This window comes from Schistocerca americana, chromosome 2 (genome assembly GCF_021461395.2).
Source record: "Schistocerca americana isolate TAMUIC-IGC-003095 chromosome 2, iqSchAmer2.1, whole genome shotgun sequence".
NCBI lineage: Eukaryota > Metazoa > Arthropoda > Insecta > Orthoptera > Acrididae > Schistocerca > Schistocerca americana.
The window spans coordinates 253,871,394-253,897,568 of record NC_060120.1 but is presented as its reverse complement, the minus strand read 5'-3'; the positions used below and the strand labels follow the sequence as shown (position 1 = coordinate 253,897,568).

At 42.6% G+C, this 26,175-nt stretch overlaps 2 protein-coding genes across 2 annotated transcripts in view; one reads left to right on the top strand and one right to left on the bottom strand.

Annotated features, from left to right (window-relative positions):
- LOC124593934 overlaps window positions 1–26,175 on the bottom strand; it is a 278,695-nt gene that overhangs the window by 173,469 nt on the left and 79,051 nt on the right. The window lies entirely within an intron of this gene.
- LOC124593933 (serpin B6-like) overlaps window positions 22,975–26,175 on the top strand; it is a 220,069-nt gene continuing 216,868 nt past the window's right edge. The window contains exon 1 of the mRNA XM_047132282.1: window positions 22,975–23,133. Coding sequence (XP_046988238.1) covers window positions 22,975–23,133 — 159 coding nt within the window. The remainder of the gene's footprint in view (window positions 23,134–26,175) is intronic.

Sequence of the window (26,175 nt, the reverse complement as noted above, 5' to 3'; positions counted from 1 at the left end):
TCTTGAAAGGAGGACATAAGATGAACAACAACAAAAGCAAAACGAGAATAATGGAATGTAGTCGAATTAAATAGGGTGATGCTGAGAGAATTAGATTAGGAAATGAGACGCTGACAGTAGTAAATGAGTTTTGCTATTTGGGGAGCAAAATAACTGATGATGGTCGAAGTAGAGAGGATATAAAATGTATACTGGCAATGGCAAGGAAAGCGTTTCTGAAGAAGAGAAATTTGTTAACATCGAGTATAGATCTATGTGTCAGGAAGTCGTTTCTGAAAGTATTTGTATGGTGTGTAGCCATGTATGGAAGTGAAACGCGGACGATAAATAGTTTAGACAAAAAGAGAATAGAAGCTTTCGAAATGTGATGCTACAGAAGAATGCTGGGAGATTAGATGGGTAGATTACATAACTAATGAGGAGGTATTGAATAGAATTGGGGAGAAGAGAAATTTGTGGCATAACTTGACTAGAAGAAGGGATCGTTTGGTAGGAGATATTCGGAGGCATCAAGGGATCACCAATTTAGTACTGGAGGGAAGCGTGGAGGGTAAATATCGTACAGGGAGACCGAGAGATGAATACGCTAAACAGATTCAAATGGATGTTGGCTGCAGTTGGTGCTGGGAGATGAAGAAGCTTGCACAGGATAGAGTAACATGGAGAGCTGCATCAAACCAGTCTATGGACTGAAGACGACAACAACAACAACGTTGTGATACGAGCGGTCAATGAGTGGAACCTAGCCTTGTGAGGCGTCGCATATGCAAAGATTGTAATGGAAACAAAAACATCATCTACAGGGTGTTTCCGTAAGAGCGTGAAAAATGTAATAGGACATAGAGAATGCTCCACTGAAGAGTTTGGGTTAGGGAACCTGGGTTTGGAGAAGCCAGCTTAAGGAGATATGGAAATAAACTTGTGTACCGCTTTGTCCAGCATTACTGTTTCCCAGTTTATTTACAACTAAAATGCGTACAAGTTTACGCTTGGTGTGCTGCTTATTTACATATATTTGCTTTATATCCTGCAAGCAAACGAGAAGGGCGAGCCTCATTACTAGGAAGTATTTCCTGGTCGCTGGACTGGAAGGGGAGGTCCTATTCCACGGCCTGCGAGGTCACCTGACCTGAACCACGTTGATTATTTCCCACGGAGCTATCTAAAGTCACTTTTGTCTGAGATACCAGTAGATACGGAGATGGAATTAGTTGCCAGAATTGTAGCTGCCTGTGATGTGATTCGAAACACACCAGGGATATTTGTCAGGGTGCGTCAGAATCTTGTTCGCCTATGTCGTGCTTGCATTGAGGCCGATGGCCGTCTGTTTCAGCACATTTTGTAAGATACTGTACAAATGGTACGTGCAATTGTGTCAATGGTGGTATTTGCAGTTAACTGTAACTAATGTAAATAGAAAAGTTTGCAGTAACGTGATTATTTTTGAGTAGGAATAAAAGTTGAAGGAGAAGAAATAAAAACATCGAGATTTGCCGATGACATTGTAATTGTGTCAGACGCAGTAAAGGACTTGGAAGAACAGTTGAAAGGAACGGAAAGTGTCTTGAAAAAAGGATATAAGATAAACATCAACAAAACCAAGACGAGGATAATGGAATGTAGTCGAATTAAACCAGGTGATGCTGAGGGAATTTGATTAGAAAGAGACACTTAAAGTAGTAGATGAATTTTGCTATTTAGGAAGCGAGATGACTGATGACGGTCGAAGTGGGGCGGATAATAAAACATAGACTGGCACTGGCAAGAAAAGCGTCTCTGAAGAAGAGAAACTTGTTAACATCGAGTATAGATTTCAGTATCAGGAAGTCCTTATTAAAAGTATTTGTATGGAGTGTGGCCATGTATGGAAGTGAAACATGGACAACAAACAGTTGAGACAGGAAGAGAATGGAAGCTTTCGCAGTGTGGTGCTACAGAAGAATGCTGAAGATTAGATGGGTCCATCACGTAACAAATGAGGAGGTACTGAATATAATTGGGGAGAAGAGAAATTTCTGGTACAACCTCACTAGAAGAAGGAATCGGTTGGTAAGACACATTCTGAGGCATCAAGGGATCACCAATTTAGTACTGGGGGGGAGGGGGGGAGCGTGTGGGGTAAAAATCGTAGAGGGAGACCAAGAGATAAATACAGTAAGCAGTAATTACTCAGAGATGAAGAGGCTTGCAGAGGATGTAATAGCATGGAGTGCTGCATCAAAACAGTCTACGGACTGAAGACCACAACATCAACAACAATGTGATTTATTCCTATTATCTCCTTAAGGGGCTTCGCTGGCCCCATGTTCCCTACCTCAAATTGTTCCTGTTAAACTTTTGCAAGCTCTTACGGAAACACCCCGTATATATGTATTATCAGCATCACAGTTCCACGCCAACTTCTTTCGTGTTTCGAGAGTCAAATGGCGGTGTACCAGCGTTGTCCTAACCCCTGTGTCCCTAGACGTACGGTGAACTGTGGTACACGTGTGTAACGATGCATCTTTAACTCTATAATGAGGATGTGCTTCTGCACGGTACGGCTGGGACAGCTTTTTGTTGTCAGTTGCTGAACCGACGAGAAACTTTATATGCGGCGCGGCCCGTCCAGCGGCTATTACGGATCGGAATAGTTAAAGAGGATCCACGTCTTCGACCACGACAGTCAAGTGTCTATGGTAGTTTTGCCGGAATCTCTGTTCGTCCACAAGACTCAGATGGTGGTAGATGCCGTGTTTTTTGACTTCTAGAAGCCGTTCGATACAGTAGAGCACGGCCGGCTGATGAAGAAAATACTAGTGCAAGGTACGTCACACCAGATCTGTGAGTACAGATTTCTGAATCGAAGTTCCTGACGAAAACAACGCAGCATGTTGCTCTTCAGAGAGAGGAATCTTCAGATGTAAAGCAGCTTCCAGTGTATTCTACGGATCATTACTGTGCACCATGAATGTAAACGACCGAATAGACAGCGTCGGAAACTATATGACGCTATTCGCGGGGGTTCCTCATGTATTGGGTTGATGCGTAAGTTCGTAGCGTTTTTCCATAAGTTTAATAAACACAGCAGGTACACATAATAAACGCTTTAGTCATCAATAATGTATTATCCTTCTAGATCCATCAATCACGTTTTGTAGAAGTAATATTAGAGTATATTGCTTCGCCTTTGCAGATGATCTGGCAATTTTAATTGTGGATAATACCACAGGTCAAATACAAACTGAAATTCTCAAAGAAGTCGTGGAAAACGTAGGACTTTAAATATCATTCGAAAAAACGGAATATATGACATGTAACAACCAAGCACCAAACATTTTGAACTCGAAATATGGAAAACTAACAATGGTTTCTCAATTGACACACTTGGGGGAAATCATACGAGAAAACGGTCTGGAAAAAGCTGCAAACGAAGTTTGCTGCCATAAAATGGCAACTGAAATCAGATTAACACAAAGTGTTTATAATAAAAAAATCACTTTCTAAATTCAGCAAATTTAGGCAGTACACCAATGTAATGAAACCTAAAAGACTCTATGGAGCAGAAACTTTAATTTTAAATAGAATGAGGGATACTGAAGAAATTCAAAAGAAAGAAAGAAAGATTATTAGGAAAATATGAGGCTCCAAAATTACTGATGGAGGAACTTACAGGCTGAGAAGTAATAAGGAAGTAGAAAAATACACAGACATAAGTGGTGACATGAGCAAACGATGACTTAAATTTCTGGGCACATTAAAAGAATGACACCCACAAAACAAATAGCTGAATTCTGCGAAAACAGAAGTAAGGCCAAAACTGACCCAATTAAATGGATCGCTGCGATTAAGGAGGATCCTAGAGTAGCCGGTATAACTCAGACAGACGTTACAGATAGAAAAACATTCAGACAAAAGATATGTGCCCAGAATGAGATACTGGCAGAAGTAAAGCTAAGAGTACCGGCCGTGAGTGTGCTTCGGTAGCCCAGATGGTAGAGCACTTGCCCGCGAAAGGCAAAGGTCCCGAGTTCGAGTCTCGGTCGGGCACACAGTTTTAATCAGCCAGGAAGTTTCAAAAGATATGTGATTGGAAAGTTGATCGGAAAGAAGTTATAAAACGGACTGGAACACCGTGATCTGATAAAAGGAAGAGATTTCATTCTGAAAGGATGAAACAAATTTGGACACAAAGGATGGCCAGCCATCAAAAGCGACATTGATGGATTGTACCTCGTGTGGTCCTGTTTGGCCCTTACGTGAATAATAATAATATTCTTCCTCACTCTTTGCAACAGTCTGCCAACGCTGGGGCAACTTTTCGATTCCGCAACTGTAGAAATCACGTCATTTTGAGGCTAAGACCTCGCTGGGCCATGTTCGGAGAGAAATTTTGATCCATAAAGAAAGTTCCTTGAAGGTTGTTCGATAGCGAGAGGACAAGGTAAAACTCGGTGGGCGCAAGATCAGGTGCATAAGGTGGGTGCGGAATGACTTCCCAACCCAACTATCACAAACATCAAAAAAAGTTTTGCATCAACTCGGTTCCGAGAGTTCCGGAATCTGTACAGAAAATTGGAATAGAGATCAACACTAACATCATTTCCGCCCTTTTTATTGCTCATGACGACCACACATGGCATGTTGTACCACCATAAAGGGAGACCCTCAGAGGTGGTGGTCCAGATTGCTGTATACACCGGTACCTCTAATGCCTAGTAGCACGTCATCTTGCACTTTATTCGTCGTGGCATACTATCCACAAGTTCATCAAGGCACTGTTGGTCCAGATTGTCCCACTCCTCAACGGCAATTCGGCGTAGATGCCTCAGAGTGGTTGGTGGGTCACGTCGTCCATAAACAGCCCTTTTCGATCAATCCCAGGCATGTTCGATAGGGTTCATGTCTGGAGAACATGCTGGCCACTCTAGTCGAGCGATGTCGTTATCCTGAAGGAAGTCATTCACAAGATGTGCACGATGGGAGCGCGAATTGTCGTGCACGAATACGAATGCCTCGTCAATATGCTGCCGATATGGTTGCACTATCGGTCGGAGAATGGTATTCACGTATTGTACAGCCGTTATGGCGCTTCCATGACCACCAGCGGCGTGCGTCGGACCCACATAATGCCACCCCAAAACAGCAGGGAACCTCCACCTTGCTGCACTCGCTGGACAGTGTGTCTCAGGCGTTCAGCCTGACCGAGTTGCCTCCAAGCACGTCTCCGACGATTGTCTGGTTGAAAGCATATGTGACACTCATCGGTGAAGAGAACGTGATCCCAGTCCTGAGCGGTCCATTCGGCATGTTGTTAGGCCCATCTGCACCGCGTTTGCATGGTGTCGTGATTGCAAAGATGGACCTCGCCGCAGCCTATTGCCCACAGTTTGAATCGTAACATGACGTCCTGTGGCTGCACGAAAAGCATTATTCAACATGGTGGCATCGCTGTCGGGGTTTCTCCAAGCCATAATCCGTAGGTAGCGGTCATCCACTGCATCCCTTGGGCGACCTGAACGAGGCATGTCATCGACAGTTCCTGTCCCTCTGTATCTCCTGCATGTCCGAACAACATCGCTTTCATTAACTCCGAGACGCCTGGACACTTCCCTTGTTGGGAGCCCTTCGTGGCACAAAGTAACAACGCGGACGCGGCCGAACCGCGGTATTGACCGTCTAGGCATGGTTGAGTTACAGACAACACGAGCCGTGTACCTCCTTCCTGGTGAAATGACTGGAACTGATTGGCTATCGGACCCCCTCCGTCTAATAGGTGCTGCTCATGCATGGTTGTTTACACTTTTGGGCTGGTTTAGTGACATCTCATAACGGACAAAGGGACTATGTCTGTGATTCAGTATCCACAGTCAATGGGAACGAGGGTATGCAAAACTTTTTACGATCTGTGTATACTGCTTTTTGTCACTCTAGCAGAACGCTGGTTGGCATTATCATGGAGTAGCATCACTAAACGCAGTCTTACTGGTCGTTGCTCTTCGACTGCATCTGCAAGACGTCTCAGTTGTTGACAATAAGTGTCAGCAGTGAATCTTTTGTGTGACGTCACATGTGCTGGACTGCTGTTGAAATTGCTCGCCAATATTTAATAAAGTTTTAGTCTTCAGTTACTTATTTTAAAGTTTATTTGTGTTAATATTTGCTGTAAAAGTAACTCATTAGTGGAGTTTCATTCTTCTCAGCTTTTCTTTCTGTGTTATTGACTCGAGTGGTCTGTTATTCGTGAGTGTGTTTACGTCGTCAATCCAAGTGTCAGATCTCAGTAGTTTGTTTACATACCGCGGCGTGCAGTTCCAGCTGCAGTGGTTCTTAAGTTCTGACAAAGTTGTTTGTGCACTGTAATAAAGATATCAAATTCAGTAGTTTCCACCGATGTTTCATGCTGTTTGTGGCTAAATAACGGTTTAATAAACTTCTGGAAACGTTCACCCACTGTGTTTTTTTTTTTAGAGTTGTCTGTGCGTTGATGTCATTTAGTAAATTTCGTGAGGCAGTTTTCACCTGACGCTACTTATTGTTTCTAGTGAAATATTTCAGAAAAATTTTCATTCAATGTTTCAATTTCGTCGAGTGTTCCAGTAGCCGTTTGAATTCTTCGTTTTAGGTAAGAAATTGTTTGAAGCTCTGGTAGTATAGGGTATTAGCTGTGGTGTAGTAGTATTAATACAAATAGTTGCTTTCTTAGTAGAGAGAGAAATTCGAGACTACTATTGTTAGTTCTTTAAATAGTTCTACTGTTGTAATTGAACTTAAGTAACGTAGACGCTTAGTTTTTCAGTAACTGTTAAAATTTTACCATGAGTGAGAAGTGAGGGCTTTGTCGTAGGTTTGTGAATAGTGGGTTACGGTGTGGGATTTGTGCAAAGTATTTTCATTGGGGGAAATGCAGTGGGGAAGCCAGTGGGCATTCCAGTGGGCATTATAGCGAAATCCTCTCCTGGGAATGTAGAGTCTGTAGCAGAAGTTAGTTGATAGGGGAGCAGGAGCGTAAGATCGGTGCCCTTCATATGAAGTTACATATACGAAAGTGAGGTACTAAATAGTTTGAGGGGGGTGAAGGGTGCTGGGGAATGGGAGGAGGAGATATTCAGACAGCTGTACTTTGCGTATAACCAATGGATCTGACCAACTGTCAGAGTTGAGTGGAGAGGAGCCTCTTGTAGCTGTAGGTGTAGGAAACATGCAGGAGTAACGGAGCATAAGTCAGTTGCAAAGTCTAACAGAAAGAAGAAGTTTCTGCTGCTAGGTAGTTCGTACGGTAGAGATGTGGCCCAGCAGTTGCAGGAAGTGTTGGGGAGTGAGTACCAGGTCATCATCATTGTGAAGCCTAGTGCAGAGTTGGCTCAGATGACTGACAGCATAGGGAAGTATAGTCTTGATAGGGACAGAGAATATAATGTAGGTGGTGACCTGGTAAAGATAGCTACTTAAACTGGTTGCACTAATGTGCACTTCGTGCAACTGTTTCAGCCTCATGATCGGCCTCAACTTAACGCCGCTGTTAGGCGTATTAACATGGGGCTGGAAAAAGCACTAATGGCGGACGGAATGGCTCACATTGCAGTGGTGCCAATTGAGTTTACCAGTAGATCAAGTTTCACTATGAATGGCCTGCCCCTCAATAGGTATGGGAAGGGGAGGCTGGCAAAGCTTGTAGGTGACAGTGTAATTGTTGGCGGTGGGATCATTCATGGAAAAATTCCTGTAGTAGTTGGTGTTAGGGCTGCACCTTTTTTAGACTAAAATCAGCTTATAGGTATACCTGTTTAAAGGAAATACCTCTAACAAAGAGGAATCACCTTCAGAGAATGTCAGGTACCGATGCAGAGAAGGAACTAGCGTAGTTCATCAATATATGAGGCATTAGAGACAAAGATAGTGAGCTACTTATAGATCTTGACTCTGTCATTATTGGTATATCGGAGCACCACTTAAATAATTTGACAATACAAGACTTTCTTTACCAGGATACAGATTAGCTATCTGTTTTTCAATGAGTCCTTTGAGGAGTGGGGAGTGGCCATATACGTAAAAAACAGTATTCAATTTCAGTCCAAAGACGTATCACGGCACTGCACTGAACAAGTATTTGAATGTTGTGCAGGAGAAGTTGAATTTAGTGGATCTAAACTTCTAATTGTTGTTGTTTACAGGTCCCCTACCTCTATCTTCAGAGCATTTCTGCTCAAGCTAGAGAGGATTCTTGGCTCACTTTATAGGAAGTACCAGAAATTAGTTATGTGGTGACTTCAATATTAATTTTATTGATGACTGTGGAAGAAAAAGGATGTTGGTAGATCTCCTAAGCTCATATGATATGATGCAGATAGTGTTTCTTCCAACCAGGGTGCAGGGGAACTGCACCACAGCCACAGACAATATTTTTCATTCTTCATTACTAGAAGGGCATTCTGTTACAGACCACGATGCACAAATTTTAACACTAAAAGGCTTTTGTAGTCAAAAAAAGTCACATGTAATTACAAACTATGTAGGAAAGCTAATCCAACGGCAATACTGAGTTTTTTAAACCTCATTAAGGAACAAGAGTGGCAGGATGTCTGTAGTGCCTATAACATACATAGATGACAAATATGCTTTCCTTGACATATTTCTCATGCACCTTGAAAGTTGCTTTCCACTAGAACGCTGTAAACAGGATACTAGCAGTGAAAGGCAGCCTGGATGGCTGACTAATAGGGTAAGGATATCATGTAGAACAAAACGGGAGTTATATCAAAATGTTAGTGGTCACAATCAAGCTAAAGCAGCCCATTAGAAACAGTAGTGTAAGCTCCTGAAAAATGTTATTAGGAAGGCAAAGAGTATGTGGTACGCAAATAGAATAGCTAATTCACAGGATAAAATTGAAACCATATGGTCGGCTGTGAAGGAAGTGTCTTGTCTGCACCACAAGGTAGACAATATAAAGTCAGTTCGTAGTAAAAATATTTCTATTACTAATTAGTCAAATGTATGTACAGTATTTAACAATCACTTTCTGAGCATTGCTGGTGAATTAAATAAAAACTTAGTTCCTAAAGGGAATCATATAACTCTTTTGGAAAATACCTTTCCGAGACGTCTGAAATACTCCTCTGTGATACTGACAAGGGGGAGATTGAGTCAATAATTAAATCTCTGAAGACTAAAGGCTCATCGATATGATGGAGTGCCTAGCAGAATATTACTGTGCTGCACATGTTAGCCCTGTACTTAGCCATACTTGTAATTTTTCCTTTAAGAATAGTCAGTTTCCTGAACGCTTAAAGTACTCAGTAGTAAAGCCGCTTTATAAATAGGGAGAAAGGGATAATGTAAACAATTTAGACCAATTTCTGTGCCATCAGTGTTTGCTAAAGTTATTGGAAAGGCTGTGCATGTGAGGATAACTAGTCATTTTACATCACATACTTTTCTATGAAATGTACAGATCTTCTGTAGAAGTGGTTTGACAACTGAAAATATCATATTCTCTTTCTTCTGTGAGGTAATGGATGGATTGAACAAAATGTTTCGAAAGCTAGCCATGTGATTTGATTTAACTAAGGCGTATAACGGTGTTGATCACAAAATTTTGAGCCAGAAGTTGGACCATTGTGGAATACGGGGAGTAGTTCACAAGAGGTTCACCTCTTACTTTAACAACAGACAGCAAAACGTCATTGTTCACAGTGTTGAGAATGGCTGTGATTGGGATGTAAGTGGGGTATGGTCAAGTGGGGGCTGCCGCAGTGATTACTGTTGGGGCCACTCCTGTTGCTTATTTATATAAATGATATGCCATCTAGTATTACAGGTAATTCTAAAATATTTCTGTTTGCTGGCGACACTAGCTTGGTAGGAGAGGATGTTGTTTGCAACATTGCCTCTATTTCAAATAGTGCAGTTAATAAGTTCATGGTTTGTAGAAAATAAACTAATGCTAAATCACAGTAAGACTCAGTATTTACAGTTTCTAATACACAATTCTACAAAACCAGACGTTTTAATTTCACAGAATGGGCATATGACTCTTGAAGCGGAACAGATCAAATTTCTAGCTATTCAGATAGAGGGTAAACTGTCGTAGAAAGGCCACGTTCAGGATCCTGCTCAAAGACCTAATGCTGTCATGTTTACTATTCGAACGGTATCTGATGTAAGTAATCGTTCGACTCAAAAAGTAGTCTACTTTGCTTATTTTCATTCGCTTATATCATATGGTATTATATTTCAGGGCAACTCTTCCCATTCTCAAAGTATATTTTTTGCACAAAAACGGGCGGTTCGGGCAATTAGTGGTGTAAGTTCACGAACCACTTGTCGACCCCTGTTCACTAGTCTGGGTATTGCTTATTTATATTTATATATATATATATATATATATATATATATATATATATATATATATATATATATATATATATATTCTTTACTGCCGTTTCTTGTTAAGATTTTTCCCAAGAATTAGCAGCTTTCACTCAGTTAATACTATGCGGAAATCCAATCTGCTTTTGGATCGCACTTTCTTAACTCTTGTGCAGAAAGGCATGCATTAAACTGCTGCATCCATTTTCAGTATGCTACCCCAGGAATTCAAAACACTTAGCAGTAGTCCATGCGCTTTCAAATCGAAACTGAAGAGTTTCCTCATGGATCACTCCTTTTCCGTCGAGGAGTTCCTTGAAAAATTAAGCTGATTCCTATCTTACATTGTTGATTGAGTTTACTTAAACTTATAGCTTTTTTGGATTCGTGAACGTTTTTTATCTGTTATTACGTATATGATCTAATTTCATGTATTGACACGTTCCATGACCTTGGAGATTTGCTCCTCAATTTGGTCCTACGGAACTTGACGTGTAAATCAGTATAAATAAATAAGTGATGTTTACTCAGTCCGAACTACACACCGTCGTTGTTGCACCAGATGCCTAACATTCTTTTGTGGATGCACACAGATCTTTGTACGGGCAGTGGCTGCTTGGTTTGGGCTCAACCATTCCTTTAATTTCCTTATAATAGCATAAAGATACCATTTCTCGTCATCAGTAACGACACAGCGTAGGAATGATCGATGTTTTTCACGAGTCAATTGATGACGAGCAAGCGGAGAAGCGGTGATACTTGTGATTTTGGCTTAGAGTATGCGGTACGCATAGATCCGATTTTTGAACCTTCCCCACTGCATGCAAATGTCGCACGAATGATCATAGTTCATCACATTTGGCGGTCCTTCAATACAATGACATGAATCATTGTGAATTAATGTGTTTACACAATGTTCATCAAACCCTGAAGTTCTACCTGAACTCGAGTAATGTCAAAACGATCTTCCTTAAAACGAAAAAGCCGTTTCCTTATCGTGCTCTGTCCAATGTCATCATCCCCGCACATGGCGCAAATGTTTCTGGCTGCATCTGCTGCTTGCACTCCTCTATTGAACTCAAACAGAAGAATATGCCAGAAAAGTTCCCATTTCTATAATTGGGACTCCATCTTCTCCCGTCCACAGCTCCACTCACGATCTCCGAATGACAAAATGACAATATGTAAACTCAAACAGCAACGGTGAACTAGAAATAAAAAAACGACAATCCATAAATAAACCAATAGCAGCGGGAATATCAACGTGCAAATCAAAGACGCTACGAAGTTATGCACCAACCTAATACATAGTCGCACGCTAGAGAATTTTAGCGAATTGCAGGGGATTGGTGTTTGGTGCAGGGATTGGCCGTTTGCTCTCAGTAAAAACACACCTAGGAATTTCTCATATCGTGCTGGAACGTCAGCGATCGTATTTCATCTACAGTACAAAATAGTATCTGTTGTATCCTGCCTACTCGTGAAATATGGGGTACCTAGGAAACCTGCTTCTCGGATCGCTAGACGACAATTCAAGCAAATCATATTAAAGATTTTTATCGTGAAAATTAAATGACACTATTTAACTTTGAGAAATACGTAGATGTGTCGCAAGCAAACGGGTGACATGCAATATAATCAATGTCCTTTAGTATAACGATTCCAATACAAGTCAAGTAATACAGTGGATGCTTTTATCCAGGTCGGCGGTGTGTTTCTTCTGTAGGACTAGCTGCTGTAGAACTGATAGTACTTGGCTGCAACCAGTCGGGAGCGGCGCTTATGTTATATTCTCCTAGAGGCCGCTGCTGTCGCGTTGTCATCCTAGAGGGGTCGGTCAGCGTAAAATTGGCTGACGCCATCTACAGCTACATCTACATGGATACTCTGCAAATCACATTTAAGTGCTTGGCAGAGGGTTCATAGAAACATCTTCACATTTCCCTATTATTCCAATCGCGCGTGGCGCGCAGAAACAATGAACACCTATATCTTACCGTACGAGCTCTGATTTCCCTTATTTTATCGTGGCTATCGTTCCGCCCTATGTATGTCGGTGTCAACAAAATATTTTTGCATTCGGAGGAGAAAGTTGGTGATTGGAATCTCGTGAAAAGATTCCGTCGCAACGAAAAACGCTTTTCTTTTAATGATTTCCAGCCCAAATCCTGTATCATTGCTGTGACACTCTCTCCCATATTTCGCGATAATACAAAGCGTGCTTCCTTTTCTTTGAACTTTTTCGATGTACTCCGTCAGTCCTACCTGGTAAGAATCGCACACCGCGCAGCAGTATTCTAAAAGAGGACGGGCAAGCGTAGTGTAGGCAGTCTCCTTAGTCTGTCTGTTACATTTTCTAAGTGTCCTGGCAATAAAACGCAGTCTTTGGTTAGCCTTCCCCACAACATTTTCTGTGTTCTTTCTAATTTAAGTTGTTCGTAATTGTAATACCTAGGTATTTAGTTGAATTTACGGCTTTTAGATTAGACTGATTTATCGTGTAACCGAAGTTTAACGAGTTACTTTTAGACTCATGCGTATCACCTCACACTTTTCGTTATTTAGGGTCAAATGCCACTTTTCGCACCATTCAGATATTTTTTCTAAATCGTTTTGCAGTTTGTTTTGATCTTCTGATCACTTTATTAGTCGATAAACGACAGCGTCATCTGCAAACAACCTAAGACGGCTGCTCAGATTGTCTCCCAAATCGTTTATATAGATAAGGAACAGCAAAGGGTATATAACACTACCTTATGGAACGCCTAAAATCGCTTCTGTTTTACTCGAACAGTGACCTCTCTGACAGGAAATCGCAAATCCAGTCACATAACTGAGACGATATTTCATAAGCACGCAATTTTACTACGAGCCGCTTGTGTGGTACAGTGTCAAAAGCCTTCCGGAAATCCAGGAATACGTAATCGATCTGAAATCCCTTGTCAATAGCACTCAGCACTTCATGTGCATAATTCTCTGCCTCGTGATGACTGGGTGTTGTATGATGTCCTTAGGTTAGTTAGGTTCAAGTAGTTCTAAGTTCTAGGCGACTGATGATCATAGCTGTTAAGTCCCATAGTGCTCAGAGCCATTTGCATTTTTTTCATGTGCCTAAAGAGCTAGCTGTGTTTCACAGCACTCTCTGATCTCAGGTTCCCGACTGGTGTGCCGGCGTTTGACTTTACGCCGGAACAGTATCAGTCCAACTGGTATACATTTTCACCTGTGGTTACTGGTTTCGGTAGTGCAGCAGCCGTCATCAAACGAATATCAAGCGCAAGCGCATGTGAGGAGTCAGTGCGTTGAGATGCTCTTTTATATTACCAAATCGTCTCCGTCAATGACTGCAGTCAACTTAGTAATACGAGGACGACTAAAAGGAATGGATCTTCCTGAGGGCTTGATTTTATTCTTATAACGTTTGTTATATTACTGAAACTGGTAATCACGGGTAAAAATTTATGCGTTTCGGATTTGTATAAACATATAGGGTGAGTTTTTTTCTTCTTGAGGCAAAAAATATCTAAAAACTACGCACTGGATTAAAAAGCGGAAATATATGTGTTTCAAATTTTTTTTAAAAGGTGTCCACCGTTACTAATGACAACCCCCCCCACCCCCCACCCCCCTGCCTCCTCTCCAGACCCTGGAGCAACTCTTAAATCTTCAACAAGTACATCACATTTTTATTGTAGAATCCGAATCTTCGGGAAACAATAAGTAACTTTGTATGTAGCATTTTTGTCGTTGCATAATAGAGGGCGCTGTAATCGACAAATAACACAATTGTTTTCCAAAACGGTAGTCTCGACAAAAATGCGTTGGATCAGCGTTTTGCAGTTTCCTGCACGTAGGTATTATGAAACACATATATTATTTGACTTGGTCGCACTGCGTGCACGTCGTCCCTCATTTTCTAAAGACGTTCATGATAACTGGTCTGCGTTATTATTTATAATTCAGTCTATTACGGAGGAATATGAAACTGAAATGGTTTACATTTACAGAGAAAGTGGAAAGATTGTCGGCAATGCTGTAACCTTTTCTACTCAACGCTATCCAAACAGGGTGATATTGCGCGCTTCTTTTTGTCGGGTTATTCGAGAGCTGTGCACCGTTTATTATAAAAAAAGTATAGCCTATGGTTGTGCCCGAACGTTTGTTAGAGCAATGTGGAAATATTTGAAGTAAATCGGTCAAGAACGTTTCTAAATTTTTGGTAGCAACATTTACCCTGTTATAGTACATACACATTTATACATTAAAAATACAGATATCTCACGTTCATCTGAATATTTATTAGAGTATCATGTAAAAATCTTTGAAGCGCAATGCGCAGTAACTTTTCTAGATTACTGGTAACAATATTTCCCCTTTATATATTCCATATTTATTTATATGTTACAAAAATAGGTAGCCTATGTCTGTCCAAATGTTTAGCTGAGTAATGTGTAAAAATTTTAAGAATATTAGTCAAGAAGTATTAGAGATTTTCGGTAACAACGTTAAACGACTTGTCTTTACATAGTAGTACAGATAAAATTAGGGTCTGAACCGTTTTCTTATCTAGCGCTCCATATACTACTTATCATGAGCGTGTCAATACCTGGATCTTTTTCCCTCCGTGGCACTGTGCAACCCTCATGGCCACCAACACCCTTAGCTTACTTGGCCAGACACGCTTAGGCTCCGTTCTTTTCTTTTGATATTGCTCGTAATACCTCGTAACATAACAAGAGTTACACACGTTTCAAAAACGGGGTAACGCCTTTGTAAGCAGACATTTTTAGACAAGGTCTGCAGTGGCTGTGTAAAGTGAACGTAAGCAAGCAGACTGTCAACCAAAGTAAGTAACAAAAGGTTTCCTTGATTCCACTACACTGTGTGTATTGTTATGACTTCTATCAAGTCTACCTTCTAGAGTCATGCTCTGTAAGCTTTAGTAGCTGCCAGGAGAACAGCTTTTTATGAAAGAATTGTCTTTTCGCCACATAAACTGATTATAGTAACAACTCCCTTTTATCCTAAGCATTTGCCTAATGCAAATAACAGCGTGTTTCTTCTTGCAAGAACGCAGCATTACATTTGCTCCTAGCCAAACACGTTTCGTCCTAATTGTGGCATTGTCAATGGCCGCTTATTTGATTTTTGTGGGAGTGTAGTAGCATAAAATTTTAGTTTTAAGATTACTGAAATTATATTTAAAGCATATTTTTACATTAAATGCTTTTGTGCCTTATCTTAGAAGCCTGTCTGCTAGTGCGCGAACAATACTTGCGTCAGGCATAACTGGTTACTGTCTTCAGGCTGTTTCTAAAGTTCAGTATCGCAGCGGGAGGTGCGTAGAAGGAGGAGGCCCTACTGGAACTTCCTGGCAGATTAAAATTGTGTGCCGGACCAAGACTCGAACTCGAGACCTTTGCCTTTCGCGGGCAGTGCTCTACCAACTGAGCTTGGGTAGCTCAGTTGGTAAAGCACTTGCACGCGAAAGGCAAAGGTCCCGAGTTCGAGTCTCGGTCCGGCACACAGTTTTAATCTGTCAGGAAGTTTCATATCAGCGCACACTCCGCTGCAGAGTGAAAATCTCATTCAGGAGGCCCTACTATTTATGTGGTGCATCTAATTCTTCCGACCACTCTGCCGGCCGGTGTGGCCGAATGGTTCTGGGCGCTTCAGTCCGGAACCGCGCTGCTGCTGCGGTCGCAGGTTCGAATCCTGCCTCAGGCACGGATGTGTGTTATGTCCTTGGGTTAGTTAGGTTTAAATAGTTCTAAGTCTAGGGGACTGATGACTTCAGATAAAGTCCCATAGTGCTTAGAGCCATTTGAACCTACCAGTCTCAAGGCAGTGGAACCCAAAGAGGGAAATTCCAGTCAGTGTGCCCTCGGGACCAATGCGCTAGATCCCAGTGACGGGCGGGAACCAAGCAATCAGCTGGTGCGCTGCTCAATCGTGGAGATGCTGGAGGAGACGAAGTACCAAATGGTTCAAATGGCTCTGAGCACTATGGGACTTAACATCTATGGTCATCAGTCCCCTAGAACTTAGAACTACTTAAACCTAACTAACCTAAGGACAGCACACAACACCCAGCCATCACGAGGCAGAGAAAATCCCTGACCCCGCCGGGAATCGAACCCGGGAACCAGGGCGTGGGAAGCGAGAACGCTACCGCACAACCACGAGATGCGGGCTGACGAAGTACCACACCACAGTCATAGTGCCTAGGAGAGTACACATTTAACCAGATGATCTGAATGTATTATGCAGCAGTAATTAATATTTGATTGTACATACAAAAATATCTTGGACTGAAGTCAGAGGTAAAGAGCTCACTGATGTTTCACCGGTTACCAAGGGAAAGGATTACCAAATGGATATTGTCCCATATTTATAGAGAAACTGTACCGTTGAGACGAGCTACTGAGAGAACTGCGAGCAATGAGAAAGAAAGATAGTGTAACATGGCAAGGTAGCTAAGGCTTCACAAGCACACATGATCGTGGGTTTTGCACATGCATGCACTGATGTCTATCACCTCTACGTGGCATGAGCATGCATGTGCAAGCATCAGTTTGTACCCGAAATATGTCGAACTTAGACGACGAGACGCTTGCATGACTGTTCAAAGATAGCGAATGATTTCCGAAAGAGGTCGAATTTTCCTCACTGTGCTGGCTGAATTGATGGAAACCGCACATAATTCCTACAGTTGCAGATGGCCCATTCTATTTCAGTTACAAACATACAGTATTGTTTTAGTTGCAATAGCAGAAGCACATTTTAGATATGTGTTAGTTAAAAATTAGAATACAAATCAGTGTGGAACATTAATACTGTGTACTCTAGATTTTACTGTGTGTGTGTTCCTCCAAAAATTGACACAATATTCCATAAGGATTTGTGTTGCATTTCGGCACAAGCGGCAAAATATCGCTTGAATGTGTTCTTCACAATAAAGAATATTTAGAAAACCTCTGAAAGTCATTGAACATTTGAAAGAGACTAAAGTCGCAAAGAGTTAAAATTGCCATATGTATCAATGAAGTGAGTGAGACAGTTTTGTAGCCTACCCCCGATGTTATTTAATCTGTAAAATGAGCAAGCAGTAAAGGAAAGCAAAGAAAAATTTGGGTTAGGAATTAAACCCCAGGGAAAAGAAATATAAACTTCAAGGTTTGCCGAGGACGCTGTAATTCTGTTAGAGACAGCAAATGACTTGGAAAAGCACTACTCTGAAAGAAGGATGTAAGATGGACATCAACAAAAGCGAAAAAAGAATAATGGAATGTAGTCTAATTAAATCAGGTGATGCTGAGGGAATTAGATTAGGAAACGAGTCACTTAAATTAGTAGACAAGTGTTGCTATTTGGGCAGCAAAATAACTAATGAAGGCCGAAGTAGAGAGGATATAAAATGTAGACTGCCGAAGGAAAGAAAAGCGTTTATGAAGCAGAAAAAATTATTAACTCAGAATATAGAGTCAAGTGTCAGCAAGTCTTTTCTGAATGTATTTGTCTGGAGTGCAGCCATGTATAGAAGTGAAACATAGACGATAAACAGTTTAGACAAGAAGAGGATAGAATCTTTTGAAATGTGGCGCTACAGAAGAATGCTGAGTCTTAGGTGGGTACATCATGTAACTAATGAGGAGCTACCGAACAGAATTGGTGGGGCAAGGAATTTGTGGTACAACTTGACTAACAGAAAGGATCGGTCGATAGGACACATTCGGAGAGCTCACGGGATCATTAATTTAGTACTGCAGGGAAGTGCGACGGGTAAAAATCGTAGAAATGAGATGAATACAGCAAGCAGATTCAGAAAGATGCAGGCCGCAGTAGCTATTAAGTGATAAAGGGGCTTACACAGGATAGAGTAGCTTGGAGAGCTGCATCAAACCTGTCTTCGGACAGAAGACCACAGCAGAAACAGGTTCATACAACACGTAAGTGTTACGGACATGCTTCGGGAACTCAAATGAGAATCTCTGGAGGTAAGGCGATGTTCTTTTCGAGGAACATTAACGTAAAAATTTAGAGAACCGACATCTGAAGCTGACTGCAGAACGATTCTGCAGCTGCCAACATAAATTTCGCGTAAGGACCATGAAGACAAGCGAAATTAGGGCTTGTACGGAGTCATATAGGCAGTCGTTTTCCCTCGCTCTATTTGCGAGTAGAACAGGAAAGGAAATTACTTGTAGTGGTACAAGGTGCACTTCGCCACCAACCATACCGTGGTTTGCGGAGCATGTATGTATATGTAGATCAATTCTTCGGATTCATGGTTGAAGGGACATTTAAAGGCACTGGTGTATGCCCAATCCATGCACTATGTGCAGACTTAACAGGAGCCGATGACCAATACATGTAACGCAATCCGAGTGGAGTCAGGTTTGAAGATATTGCTAATTGCGAATGTCTCTTTTTTGCTCTGTACATAGATCTTTGATGGTTTAGAATATTTTTTTGTTTTGTTCTATAGTATGAAAGGTGACTATGTTTCGCTTTACTTATGTTGCTAAACGAATTTCTTACGTTTGAGTATATAAAACACTTACCTCCTTTTTATATTCTTTATAATAGTTTTTTGAAATACGCTGTGTAAACTGGATGTAATATGCAAAACATTTGTACAAACTGTAAGGCGAGAGCGGTATCAATAGTTGGAGTTGAACATTGAAACTGAGTGGTGCGCGGTGGCGTGGCGTGTACGCATCAGACAGAAACACACGAAAAGTACTGGTCGAGCACTTATGCTTCGGTTGTGGTTTGAGCTAAGTTTCGATGTGAACGTTAGAAAAGAAAATGTTTGTGTGTTTGGCTACTGTGAACTTCGTGGAGCACCTACTCGTATAAACAGCAGTGACAATGTACAGCTGCGCGGAGTGGCCGCGCGGTTCGAGGCACCATGTCACGGATTGTGGCCCTCCCGCCGGAGGTTCGAGTCCTCCCTCGGGCATGAATGGGTGTGTTGTTCTTAGCATATGTTAGTTTAAGTTAGTTTAAGCAGGGTGTAAGTATAGGGACCGATGACCTCAGCAGTTTGGTTCCTTAGGAATTCACACACATTTGAATATTTTTGACAATGTACACGACAGTGAACAGAGATTATCGCTGTTAAAGCCGAACTGTTTGCGTCTAACTGAGTTGTATACACTAATTCTTATCCTGTTATAACTTAATGAACTGCCACTCCAGTTGAGATATTGGCCGCCGCCTTGTAATCATTTAAATTGTGTCTTACGAGTGGGACTGCTCTCGACAGAACTGTGAATTCAGCATTGGATACTCATGCTAAGAGCGGATGGAATGAAGATCCGCGATCGGTGAGGTACAGTGAATGGTTCGTTGTCTTAAAACTGAATACAGGACATTGATAACAGAATCGCGTGTGTAAAGAACGTCGTAATCGCACACAAGCGAACTTCGATCTACACAGTAACAACTACATATAACCCGCTTGTAACGAAGGGAACGAGACGAAGGATAAAATGTCAGGAGAAACATACACCAAGCAAGAGCAGATATTTTCTGCCATTACACGATCGATGGAGCCATTGTAATTACGCTAATTACGCTGTCAATGACTTTTCTTTCTTTCTAGCGGCCGTAGTTCGGCGTCTCGCGGGGTCGGCCGTGTCATTATTGATTTGGCAGTATTAGTTGCAGAGGATGGCCGGATGCGCTTCCTGCCGCCACCCCGAACCCCCTGGGATGGAATAAGTGTAAGCTGTCTACGTCTAGTTTAAGGCATGGAAATGTGCGAACGTGTTAAAATGACTGCAAATCGTGTAACTGAGGGGGAAGATGGGGACCAGCCCGGTATTCACCTAGCGGGATGTGGAAAACCGCCTAAAAACCACATCCAGGCTGGCTGGCATACCGGCCCTCGTCGCTAATCCGCTGTGCGAATTCGATCCCCGGCCGGCGAATTACGCTGTCAACTAGTACCAACAGATAACCTCTCGCTCTTTCTGTCATTGAGTAACGACTCAAAACATTTTAAACGCTTAAAATTGTAATTTATTTTCTTCTTGTGAGAAACTTTCATTAAAATACTTTAGTTCCTGCAAAGAGCGTTTGTAATCTATGTTGACATTACTGTACAGTACGTTGATAATTATGACTCTGGGACCGTCTAACCCCAACTGAATAAACAGTTTTTCTGTCGTATGCGTTTCGTCTTTATTTTTTGCAAGTCATCTTCAGTGGCATATTTCATGGACGCTGATCTATGTGCTGTGTTCTTGCCTTGTGTTACAGCTGTTACTCTTCTGATAACTGCCATTCGAAATTTCGTTTCCACACTTCACAGCACCAGAATTGAACACATTTTGATGTCATGTAAAAAGGTGTAAATGTTGCTGCGTGCGTTCTGGTATTTGGTGATAAGGAAGAATATTTGCAGCCAAGATCGCGTATTGAAATATTTTCATTTGTTCAGCGACCCGTTTCGACAGTCTAGGTGTCATATGCGGATCTTCTGGAAATAATGATGGAGTGTGCTTCAGAAGCCGATCGTTGGGGAAACTAAAATACTTCAACATGCGATTTTCGCTGCAAAAATTCGTATTTGATGTTGTTTATAGGGGGTCCCAAAGTTATAATTATCAACGTACTGTAGTACTGTAAGTAAATGAGGACGACAGGGCCATAAAAGTTAAAGACGCTACGTTGATATTCTTGAACCTCCATTAACTGTAGTCATTATTATTTACCACCTCTATCTTTATCTAATCTTTTATCGTAGTTTTGTTGCACGTGTTTTAATGAATGTTTTGGAAGGGAGTGCATTTATATGTGTGTGCAGTGTTTTCATGAGGTGCATTTACGGTTTTGTTGTGACGTGTGGTAACTCGCGTAAGTTGTGGCGCCCACCATTAGATTCCGCGAGCCGACCAATCATAGAAGGGCTCCTCTTTTACTATTGGTGCAAGGCATTTAACACCTCTTCAACTACGTCAGTTGTGTTTATATTTGCTGGAACGTCATATTACAGCATACTCATGACCATGTGCGAGTTTGTTGGCTTTCCAGTTATAATTGAACAAAATTACAGTCTATTCCATCATCGTTTTGGCGTTAAGCACGGAATTTTATGCGATTTGTGTTCTTTTGGAGATCACTACCAAATTCTTAGATGGTTACTTTACTTAAATTTGGAAGAAAAACGGATGCTTTTGAGTGTAAGTAATCAAAATTCACCGTCAAAATTACATAGAGAAGAGATCTTAGAATTGTTTTCTTCCCATATGGCTAAATTTCGTGACGCCACTAAGTCACATTCCGCAGAGAATGCACTTGAAAGACTGCTTAATTGACTGCGATGGGGTGAAGGATGTCTCAGGTGCGTGTTAACGACAGGCAGAAGTTTCTACAGAGTCTGATTCTACGTAGCAGACAGATAGGAGTGAAAGGGCAGATCGGTCCATTATCTCAACAGGTATTGGTTTTCGGACGTATCATTATGGGAACTCTCCTTCTAGTTTTAACCAATACTACTCCTGTATGATTGTCCGGCATTTATTTTTTTAAGCTTCTGTATTGATAAACTGATGGGTGTCAGTCCTGGTATCATTTCGTCCCTAGAGATGTGTGTGACGGTGAGAAGGGGTGACATGAAATTAACTGAATTACCGAATCCGCAGTATTCGTAGTTGCTACGTCGAGTAGTTAGAGTCCTTTTGACAGTTGACCCTTTTGAAATGTGTGTGTGTGTGTGTGTGTGTGTGTGTGTGTGTGTGTGTGTGTGTGTGTGGAGATGGGACGTGTCAAGAACATGTCTGGAATGTGTGGACAAATTTCAGCTATTCTTTATGAATGAAACACATACAACACTGGTGTATACTCTACAATATCATTTCTTGCTACACCAATCGATTTTCGGCAGTTGCATCATCATCAGGTACATCTATTACTAATTCTAACATTAACATTTTTCATCTCTGGAGATGGAGATCTCTGCATATGCACTTGTTCAAAATCTTTCATCCAACAAAATTTCACTGCACCACATGCGCTTACTTGTCTTCCTAGCTGATGATGGCGTAACAGCCGAAAAGCGGTTCATGTAACAGATAATAAATATTGTACAATATTACGCCATTGTTGCGTGTGTTTCATTCATGATGTATGAAGTATTCTATCAAGAGTCGACGTCATAGTGAATCAATGAACCATTATTGGTACAAACAACACTTAAAATCTAAAAAAAAAAAAAAAAAAAAATACTGGGACTAAGAAATGCCTAACACCTGTAGCCGTGGGGTTGCTGATGGTATAGTGGCTATCCTTGCCCTACATTAATGACTGCTCCTTCATGAATGCAACCCGTACCAGAACACTGAATTGCTCGTCTCGCCAGTATCTGTATGTGCTTTATGATTTTCTGGCAACTCCTTAATCCTGTTGCCACATCTTTGACGAGGAGCGTATCTTTTTTATGTCATCTCACTAGTATGCGCAAGAGGCAAATAAAGATTCAACTGAGCTTACGCAAGACGTAAATAAATTCCCGATCTTTCTTGTCAGTTCAGCAAGTGTAACGACATGGCAGAGCCTTCTCACGTGAGTGTATGAAGCCCTACGCGCCTGCACCTCGTTCTTGATTTACGCGTAATGGCGAGCCTCGCTCGCCGCCAGACAGAAGCCGCCTCCCCCGCCTGGAGGCCGCGCTATTCCTGGCCGCCTGAGCAAGCAAACAGCAGTGCATCGACTGGTGGCGGCGCCGCCAGCGGAGCCTGCGCCGCGCCCTCTTCACCGCGGGAACTGCACTCAGTGAGCGATCAGACTCGCCGTGAACGTGAGGATTTGGGACGTGTCAGTTCAAGGAAATCTCTGACTCACTGAGAAGCCAAAACATGGTGACCACTGCCCGCCTCGGAATTGAAAGCCGCCTGGTTGCGTCTCGGGCGCGTAAAGCGGTGAGGAAAGGACATAAGCGAGGCAGAAACGGATGGGGTATGGTTCTAGCGACGATACGGGCCGGAAATGGGGAACTCCACTGACGCGAGCGAATTTGACAAAGACCAGACTGTTATGGCCTGGCGATTAGGAATGAGCATCTTGCAAACGGCCAAACTGGTCCGCTGGTTGCTACTGTCGCGAGCATCTGTGGACAGTGGTTGGAGGACGCTGAATCCACGGTGATATGTTGTCGACACCTCATTAGATAACGTGGAGGATGGAGGCTCGCCTTCTCTGAAAAGTAGGGTAGGCAGCGGTCTGTGACAGATCTGATGATAGAGCACAATGCTGGTGGAGACACAAGTGTTTTGCAACACTCCATTCAGCGCACATTGTTGAACAAGGGCTGCGCAGCAGAAGACTCCTGTCAGTCCCCGTGCTGAACCACCGACGTCGTCATTTACGACTGCACTGAGCAAAGGATCATAGAGAGTAGACCGCGAACTGACGGGAACGGGTCTCCTGGTCGGATGATTCACGTTCCTTGTAACACCTGTAATGGCACAGATATCAGTCCTGTACTTGACGGATCGACCGTAACCTTACGATCCTTTGCTACAGTGCAGCGGCATGGCTGATGGGGTACGCCCCATAGTTCTAGAAGGGACAGATTGGCGCCTGGAAGTCGTTTTGGCGCGATGGAGTAAATCAGTTGCACCACAACCATCACGCGAGTAGGATTTGAGAAAGGCGATCCTGGTTAGAATGCTAATTTTGAAACTCAGAGATGAAATTCGTATCGGGGGGAGGGAGTGGTTATACGATTAAACGGTCGTGTGACTAGGGTCTACCGTCGGGTAGACTGTTCGCCATGTGCAAGTCTTTCGATTTGACGCCACGTCGGCGACTTGCGCGTCGATGGGGATGAAATGATGATGATTAGGACAACACAACACCCAGTCCCTGAGCGGAGAAAATCTCCGACCCACCGGGAATCGAAGCCGGGCCCTTATGATTGACATTCTGTCGCGCTGACCACTCAGCTACAGGGGGCGGACGATTGTACGGCAAGAAATCGACAGTGGTAAACTAGTGTAAGCTCGTGATTGCAGAGTAAGTGTAATTGTAGTGTGACTGCGATCGGAACAATTAGGGACGTAATACTTGAATTTAAAGAGAAATAAATTAACTGTCGTACAAAAGTGTTGACATACTGCAACCTCTTCCTTTATTATTTGATTCAAATGGTTCAAATGGGTCTAAGCACTTAACATCTGAGATCGTCAGCCCCCCCAGACTTAGAACTAATTAAACCTAACTAACCTAAGGACATCACACACATCCATGCCCGAGGCAGGATTCGAACCTGTGATCGTAGCAGTCGCGCGGTTCCGGACTGAAGCGTCTAGAACCGCTCAGCCACAGCGGCCGGCTAGTATCTGAATTTATGGAAATGAATGACTTATAGAACTGTGCGGCGGAAGAGAGAGGGTATGCATTGTAGGGTAAGGGTCACAGCATCAGCTATCGGCCCATGTACCTTCGGAGTAACTTCACACTCTGGCTACTTATGAATCTCCGATGCCTCAGTTTCCAACCAGCCAGACTACAGCAAGTGATAATCAAGTATATGTCAATAAATAGTACTGAGTGACGGCCTACACACTAGGTCGACTATCGTATTGGGATCCACCGCCATACAGGCGAACGGCTGATCGAAACATCCTTGGTGTCATGGACGCAGACCCTTGAGGACAGTATTGCAGTGAGGTGACAAAAGTCGTGGGATACTGACAAGCACACATACAGATGCCGGTAGTATCTCGTGCACAAAGTATGAAAGGACAGTGCATTGGCGGAGCTGTCATTTGTGCTCAAGTGATTCATGTGAAAACGTTTGCGATGGTGCCAGGGGTATAACTACTGGACCAACGAGAAGTTGCATCGCGTGCTCTTTCGGACAAGAGTAGATTCAGTCTGATGGACGTACCAAATGGCTCTGAGTACTATGGGACTCAACATCTGAGGTCATCAGTCCCCTAGAACGTAGAACTACTTAAAACTAACTAACCTAAGGACATCACACACGTCCATGCCCGAGGCAGGATTCGAACCTGCGACCGTAGCATTCGCTCGGTTCGAGACTGAAGTGCCTAGCACCGCTCGGCCACACTGGCCGGCGGTGGACGTACCCTCACATGGTGAGAGGTGGGAACACGAAATGCATCCAGGGAAATTGTCGAACATGATAGTTTTGCTGATCGAACTGTTACGGTATGGGGAGGCATCATGTTGCATGGGCGTACTGTCCTCCAAATCATAGAACACAGTGCCCTCATTAGTCAACGATGTAGTGACACTGTACTCCTTCCACATCTGCGTCTTTTCATGGGTGCATTCGGCTCTGAGTTCATTGCTATGGATGACAATAAGCGACCGCATCGAAAAGAGCAGGGGGAGGCGCTTCAGAAAAGAGAGGTTATTCGGTGAATGGGCTAGCCTGTCCGTTCCCCTGACTTACGAGGGTCGTCCACAAAGTAAGTTCCGTTTCTATTTCTATCCGCGGCAGCGCTACGATCGCAGTTCCGAGCATGCACGGCAGTTACTCTGACTCAAGGAGAACACATGTACGCCATTTTCAGATCGCTGCTGCCGACGTGTGTTTTGTAGTGCTACTTTATAATGTCAGCCGTAATTCAAAATACCGCCGCTTGTGAAATCAGATCTGTGATTCGTTTTCTAAATGCAAAGAAAGTTAAAGCAAAGGAAATTCATCGGTAAATCTGCGAGGTTTACGGACAAAGTGCTATGAGTGATTCAATGGTTAGAAGATGGGTCAGACTCTTCAATGAAGGACGTGATGAAGTGCACGATGAAGAACGAATTTGACGACCGACTGTGGTTACTGATGAA